This window comes from Trichechus manatus, unplaced genomic scaffold (genome assembly GCF_000243295.1).
Source record: "Trichechus manatus latirostris isolate Lorelei unplaced genomic scaffold, TriManLat1.0 scaffold00121, whole genome shotgun sequence".
NCBI classification, from domain to species: domain Eukaryota; kingdom Metazoa; phylum Chordata; class Mammalia; order Sirenia; family Trichechidae; genus Trichechus; species Trichechus manatus.
The window spans coordinates 8,173,374-8,181,719 of record NW_004444057.1 but is presented as its reverse complement, the minus strand read 5'-3'; the positions used below and the strand labels follow the sequence as shown (position 1 = coordinate 8,181,719).

At 35.5% G+C, this 8,346-nt stretch overlaps 1 protein-coding gene across 1 annotated transcript in view; it reads right to left on the bottom strand.

Annotated features, from left to right (window-relative positions):
• SLC27A6 (solute carrier family 27 member 6) overlaps window positions 1-8,346 on the bottom strand; it is a 67,910-nt gene that overhangs the window by 38,307 nt on the left and 21,257 nt on the right. Inside the window, exon 4 of the mRNA XM_004384301.2 lies at window positions 6,908-7,032. Within this exon, the coding sequence (XP_004384358.1) occupies window positions 6,908-7,032 (125 nt within the window). The remainder of the gene's footprint in view (window positions 1-6,907; window positions 7,033-8,346) is intronic.

Genomic DNA, 8,346 nt, shown 5'->3' with positions numbered 1-8,346 from the left:
TTTTTAATATTAAAATTTTATTTAAAATCACTATTTTCTATTTAAATGGGATTTATAATCAGTGTCATGTGATTTTTATTAGTCAAAGACCAATTATTTTTCAACCTCCACGAAGACTGCTGTAATATTACACAAGGAAAACATTCTTAAATTTTGTTTTAAAACAAAACCTTTCTGTTTGTACTGGGCTTCCTGGTTCACATTTTTTCACATATATCTCCTATGTCTTGATTATGAAAATCAAAAGCCAATTAGGAGAAGTAGGTATTATTACCTGTTTTATACAAAGACAGGAACTATGGATCAAAGAAAAGGGGACCAGTCCAAAGTCATGCAATGACAAGAGCTTGAAATTGAGCCTATGTCTTTTGATTCCACAGCCATCACACTACTTTGACTTTGTTGAGAAATTTCATACATAAGGGATATTTGTACTCTGAATGGAAATGACAGCATGAATGGTATAAGCAGAGAGGTAGAAAAAGATGTGTGTATTTTATATGCACCACTAACCATGAAATGTGAACTGTTAAATATTAAAATTAGTACTTGTATCATGGTTTCAAAACACTCCAAAATATTCACGAATCCCCTTCCAATGCTACTAACATTAAGGTTGCTAATAGCTACTACTCATTTCTTATTTTAGTCCTTCAGATTTCTACACTTATAGTTTCTAAGCATTAAAGGAGGGTCTCGTACCTTCCAACTTTTCTAAATGCTTCCATAGCTATTATGAGAATACTGAACTCATCTTTGGTTTACATAAGGAAAACTATTTTAAAGAGCAGTGACTTTCTCAAGCCATATAAAATATGCTTCCAATATTTGGAGAAAAGAAATAATTTTAAAAGGTTATAAGTAACTTAAACTACTAGTTCTTAAAGAGAGATAAAATCAATTTTTTGAGTACTACCGAGAAGAAAATTATAATGAAACTAAATCAGAACACTTTAATAACAAAGTTTTCCAGTAATTTAAAATGCCATTCATTAAAGGTTTCTAGGTTTGACGAGAAGTTTCCAAATCTTAATGCTTTGATAGACTACACTTTTACAGGACATGGAAAGTGGGGAATATGGTGATAAAACATTTGAAGTTATGTACAAACTAAGAAAATAAAAATATGAGAAAAGGAAAAATATTTTTAATATATCTATTTTCAATAGGAAAGAATGAATAAATAGGAATACGCTTAACCAAAGAGAAGGTAACACCAATGCTTTTAGCCTGTAACTGTCTTCAGATTCATTCAAAACATAACTGATAAAGGAACAAGTTCAAGAAACCTAGGCCATTTCAGCATCATTCAATCTCTCTATTAGAATTGTTATGGTTCTGAATAATTTCCCTAATGTTTATTAAAACTTAGAAAAAATGCATTAAACACAACTCCCATTATGAAAAGAGAAGATTTTTAAAGTATCAGCATACTTGAAAATTATTTATCAAATATTATTAAACAACTGTTTAAATATTGTTGATTTAAAACCATACAAATTGTACTAAATATCTGTTCTATTACATCTTCCTCATCTCATATTTTACCTAAATTTGGTAAGGAACTCTTAAAACCTTGAAAGGAATGATAAGCTGTCTTTGGAGAAAACAAAGCAAGAGTCCTTCTTTTAAACTGAGGTCTTAAAAAACAACTCACACTGACATCATTTGATTCTTGTCATTCAACATTTCCATTTTGTTACCTTTCAAGAAAATAGCAAACTGCTATTGTCCGTGCTAGTGAAAAATCTAGTGCAATTTATATGGTCTTTAATCAACAATATTAATAAATAGTCATCAAGTATCCAGGTGCTTTAAAAAGCCTCTCCTTTCATAATGGGAGTAGAGTGTAACCCATTTTTTTTTCAGAACCAAAAAAAGTATAGGCCATGTGTTTAGCATGTCAAAATGTGTGTTCTACCATTTATTGAGAGCTATTGACAAATCATATAGCCTAAATATTAAACTATAAATATTAACTTGAATAATATGCATCACACATATCTATCATAATAGAGTTTCTGGCTTGTTAACTACATCCTATCTTTTGCACTCTTCTGGACTCCAGATTCGTACATCAAACTGCTTGCTTGGCATCTCCCCCTGGATGCCTAATTCACATATCTAAATTAACAGGTTTGAAAGGTTTAATTGTCATTCCTCAAATCTCAGTTTTCCTTATCTCATCAATAGTTCATAATTTACCTAGATGTTTGAACCAAAAAACCTGGGACTCATCCTTGATTCTACCCATTTCTTCACTCACTATCCCTGATCTAGTAAGGAGTTTTTATGGTTTTCCTTCAAAATACATCCCAAATTGGTATAATTTTTTCCAGTTTCACCTTCATCTTTTCCCAAATGCTCTGAGGGGAATAAAATCCATATTTCTCCTCCATGGTCTACAGATTTTTTCTTCCAGGGCCCTACAAGATCTGGTCTACAGACTAGCCCAGACACACTATCCTTTTCCTCAAATATTCAGGCTACGTCTCCTGTAGGCCTCTGCATTTGCAGTTTCTTCTGCCTCAACTACAACCCCCTCGCTCTTTTGGTGGCTCGTTCCCACTTGTTATTTCAAGCCCTCAGCTCACTGGTCACATTTCAGTGAAGCCTTCCTTGACCACTCAATCTAATAAACAATGCTCTGCTTCCACTGCCCATCACTGTCCATCAGGGCATCCCGTTTTGTTTCTTCATAACACGTATTGTCTGTAATTACTTTTCTCTACGTGTTTGTTTGCTGGTTTGTTTCTTCTTTCTTCCAACTGGAGTATAAATGCCATGAACAAAGGGATCTGATCGTCTTATCTGGCCCTGTATACCCAGAACCTATAATATTATTAGAATGAATGAATGAATGAGTGAGTGATGCATATGATCCGGTTCCTAGATAGACTAGAAGTATGGCTAATTGTTGCCTGCCTTAAGTAGAGTTATCTAAACAGAGCTCTAGTGGTACAGTGGTGAAGCACTCGGCTGCTAATCAAAAGGTCGGCAGTTTGAATCCACTAGCTGCTCCTTGGAAACCCTATGGGGCAGTTCTACTCTGTCATATAGGGCCGCTATGAGTCAGAATCGACTCAACGGCAATGGGTATGTATATATAAATTCTGCAGCAGGAGTCCTCCAGAGGATCGCTAGAGTTCTACCACACTCCTCACCTAACAGTATCAAGCGCAGCATTAATATTAGCAAATATCGAACTAGATCCAATAAGAAATAGTATGATGGTGCTTCAGCAATGTAGAAAACTTGGAAGATTAGAAAGTCAGGAAGAGCGGCTTTCCTAATCTCAGAAGAAGAGAATAATTATCCCATCTCTCAGGACTAAGAGGACTCAGTTGCTCTGGCTTTTTTAAGGATTGTGCAGCTGCCAGCAGTTTTAAAGAGGCATGTCCAATGTTTTTGCCAAAGGACATTTTGCAATTGGAGTTTAGAAAAAGAAAAGAAATAGGGAGGAGGGGGGAAAAGCTTTGGGGCAGGGAAAGACAACCGTAGGGACTTTTTATGCAACTACATATAAACACTCACCTCAGACTGGGCCTTTCGCCTATAGGTAAGTCTCCTTTGGAATATACTACTTGCCATGACATTGACAACATATTTGGATTTGCTTAGAGAACATGTGGTTTTACTTTTTTTTCCTTAAGGATTCCTTTCCAATAAATGTCTATGAGACTTCAAATCATGGCTTATGAGACAACAATTTTAATTCTTTGCGGGTGAGGACCCTGTCACTTGTTTACTCTCTGGCCCTACCTGAGTTCCCTGCTGTGCTGTCTGCCCAGCAGATACCTCCTCTCAAGGGAAGTTCACTGAAAGGAATACAGGAGAGCAAAACAGCAAGATGTCCTTGAAGAAATGCCATAACAGAATTACTTCTTTCTCTTTTTCCTACTCTCTGAAGCCAAGAACTACTTGTCCTGGTTTTGTGTAAAATCAACAGGGAGATTAGATAATACAATGCATCTCTGCTTTAAAAAAAAAAAGAAAAAAGTTTTATTTTGGGCAGAGATATGTTTATTTCCCTCTCCCCTCCTCAATTTGCATCAAGGTAAGTATTAGAGATTCTCATAAACAAAAAATTTTCTTCAAAGAGATTTAGCTAAGAATTAAAATATTTACTTTTATCTTTATTAACTAAAAGCAGTTAGGAATTCTATTTTCAATTCTCAGTTCTCTCAAATTCTCTGCACCTATAATATTTTCCCAAAATGAGTGCAATACAAATTCACCGAGGTGAAAAGGTAAAGATTGAGAAAAAGATCTGTAGCAAATATGACAAACCTTTAAAACTTCTATTATATGAGGTGAGAGTGCAAACAGATAAAACATTAAATGCCAAACAGATAAGTGAGTAAAAGGCTCAGAACAGAAATTTTTAAAGAGAAATACAGTTAGAAGACTATCCAAACTTGCCAGTAATCTTAACAAACAAAAGGATACGTTTGTTTCTAGGCTAAAAATTACAAGTAAAATTAAATCAACTTTTTCCCATTAAAAAGAAAACTTAGATTTTCTTTCCTTCAACAAAATATTATTAAGAAGCCTAAGCAAATTGGGTTTTATCTGCTGTATTTGAAAGGCCATAAAGCTTGGTCTGCTTTTTTTTCATACTCTCCATCCTTCGAGGACCTTTGAGGGAGCCCGAAGGAAGTTGTAGTCTCCATGAAACATAACTGGATGGCCGCTACAGAACCCCGTACTGATAAGGGGCTGTGTAACAGGTATGCCCCCCCACTGTAGGTGGCATTCTAAATCACTTTAACTACTTGGGATAACAGTCTGGAAACATACTATACAAAATAAAAAATATATCCATATCTTTTGAATATTTACATTCCTTTCTGAGACCTACCTTGGCTATACTGCATGAAAATACCAATTTAAGCATCAAGTTGGTAAAATTTTAGAAAAAAATAAAACCATGCATTCAACCATAGTATTTACTGAGCAAATTAGCTTGCAAGAGCTGATATAGCTACTGAAGGATGAGAAGAAATAGGAATGGATTTAGAATAATGAAGAATTTTATTAGTTAATTGTCTACTATGCTCTTAGAGCCCCTAGGTGGTGCAAACAGTTGACACTTTCAGCCGCTAACTGAAAGCTTGGAGGTTCAAGTCCACTCAGAGTGCCTTGGAAGAAAGGCCTGGTGATCTACTTCCAAAAAATCAGCCATTGAAAATCCCATGGAGCACAGTTCTACTCTGACACACACAGGATCGCCATGAGTCAGAATCGATTCAATGGGCACTGGAACTGGTACTGGTACTGGTACTGGTACTGGTACTGGTACTGTGCCCTAAGCAAAACTCTTTATAGTCATGGAATCTCATCTGAAGTTGGCTATTTTCCTAATGGAGAAGATTTTCCCTAAATAAACATAGTCCAGATATCACATTACCAAATAATATGATGAAAACTATAAGGGAAAATACGTGAAATTATAGCATTGTAATTGATCTATTGGGGCTCTTCAGGTAAAACCATAACCTTGATTTTGGCAAGGTCTCCCTAAAGAGAAGAAAGATTAAAAAAAAACTAAGCACATTTTTCTGGGATTCCCTGTCTTGACTGTGGATCTCAGGGAATCCACAGTTATTTGAAGCACCCTGACTGAAAAAGTATAAGGATGGTTTCTGCCACAAGGAAGTGGGTCAGAACCTAGGCAGAAGGTCTCTCCAAGCTAAACTTCATGCTCAAGGTGAATAAAAGCATTCTGTCAACCAGATTATCCAGTTTCACGTTCCTTACTGTGTTCATGGAGCCCTGGTGGTGCAGTGGTTAAAACCATAGTCTACTAACCGAAAGGTTGGTGGTTTGAATCCACGAGCCACTCTACAGGAGAAAGATGTGGCAGTCTGCTTCCATAGATTTACAGCCTTGGAAATCCTATAGGGCAGTTCTACTCTGTCCACTATGAGTCAGAATTAACTGGATGGCAACTGATTGTTTTTTGGTTTGGTGCTGTATGTAATTAGAGGAAGACTGCATGTCTAGAGGGCGTTTTAGCCAGAGGATAGATGAGGAGATATTCCATCCATGCCCTAAGCAGGTGTGGTGATAGCAAAGATAATGAGTGAGAGATTTCCTAGCCTAGAGAAAGATGTATCACATCAGATTCTGCTGCCCTGCACGATGTGGGCACGTCTTCTATTCCATTCTTGAAAGGTCTGGTGTTGATTTTATTAAAGAAAGTGTCACTTTTTGTAGCCTCAAGAATGTTTAGAAAATTAAACATTTAAAAAATGAGCATTTGAATAGGAAAATGAGACCAGGAAAAGAAAAATAATTTCTGAGCGCAAAAAAGCAAGCAAAGTAATAAAGACAAATTTCAGGCTGCTGCAATTACCTCTGCTTATCTATTTTTCAAATGGTGGCAATTTATCAAAAGTATACGAAAATGGCTGCTTTAGGTAAGGAGAGAAGTGAAAATCAAAGCAAAATTTCTTTTAAAGTTTGTAAAACAAAACAAAAGGCTATTCTAATGTAAGCATTAATTCAAAAGATGAAAGAAAAAATATAAGTGTCTAGATGAACAGACACTTTTCTAAATGAATAGCATTTTAAAAGATTATTTACTTTAACCTTAGAATAATTGCTCTCTGTAAGCATAGCACCTAACTAATTTATAATCTGAAATTTTAATTACTCTAAACATAAAGTAGACTCAATTATGGGTCTGTTCTATCCTGCCACAATACAAATCACATTAGTACAATCCCAGATAGCTCTCCTTTATTTTCTTTGACTTGTTTTATACTTATTTTATCTTGTGGTATCTATGTATCCTTGCAAGCCACCTAAATTATTTTCTGGAAAAAGTGGAATATAAACAAATGAATGAAATTACTTCTTCTCTCTGAAATTTCTTTTTCTCTCTGACAATGATTACTCTTACCTTAGGCTGTTTGCAAAGGTAGCGACAAAGTTCTCCAATATACTGAAATACAGTCACATTATACTTTCTGCAGTCATTCCAAAATTGGCTTGCTGAGAATTTCTTCTTTAACACACAAGTGGCACCTATAAGAAAAGGAAGAAGAGGCACTAGGGAAGAAATTCAAGGCAAAAATAATATAAAATACAAATGATATTGCTCTGTCTAGGACACTTTCGCTCACTTTCAAGGCTCTTATAATCCATCATGAACCACTTATATCAAGCTCATTTGCAAACACTGACTTATAAGATGCTAATGGCTGTAAGGCCTAATAAGTATTTTTTAAAAATTTATGTTGTAATTCTACATTTTGACTGCAAACATACTTTTTGCAATAAATGGAAAGAAAGTGACAGTCAAAATAAGTAGGAAGGTTACAAGTATTAGAGCATGACCATAGCTCAAGAAATCATATGAGGGGAATCCTTCTTCACAGAAACTAAGAATACTCACTTTATTTGACCTTGAAAATATAGTGCATATTCTTTATTTTTAAAATCTTAAAGCAGCCACATAACATCCTTGCGGTCCAGAGTTAAAGGTAGTACCAACAAAATGTTCCTTATGACTGCAGAATCTAATTTTAACAACAATGTGAATATGTTCTAAGGACAATTTTATTGTCTTGGCCCTCATCTTTATTTACTATGGACATTAATCATATTCTAAACATGCCATCCTTTTATAGTATTTACTTTATAGTATTTTAGGCATATACAAGTAGTAGTGACTGATCTCTTCTTATATATTATTTCAGGGCTAGTAACTGATGCATTATCTCAGCATGTTGAAAAGCTACTGGAATGGAATCTACTGAGTCACTAGCTCTACCAACTGATTTGTTGGGCATCCGGGGTAGACAGTTTGCTAAAATGGCCCCACTAATTTCTCTACCCCTCCAATCTAGAATTTGGGCTGACCTTGTGATTTGCTTTGATCAACAGAATACAGAGGAAGTGATCCATGTAACTTCCAAGGGTAGGCCTTAAATATCATGCAGCTTACACAGTCACCCCGTTGGAATGCTCATACTACCATTTAAGGAAGCTGAGGATAGACCATTAAATGGTGAGAGACCACACAGAGAGAGAAGCTCACGCAACAGCCAGATCCGAGGTACCAGATGTGAATGAAGCCATCTTGGTCCCCTAACCCTTACCCAGCAGCCAGCTGACTCAGAAGTGAGCACAGGAGAGAACATCAGAAGGACTGATCAGTCCACCCACAGAATTATGAGAAATGATAAATCATCATTGTTATAAATCACTAAGCAACAGAAAACTAACACAGTGATTTATAAGCTAATTTTGTGGAAATTTATAATCCAAATTGAATAAACCGGTTATTACCTTTTGGGCCAATATAATGAACTATAATATACAATTAACAAATCTATA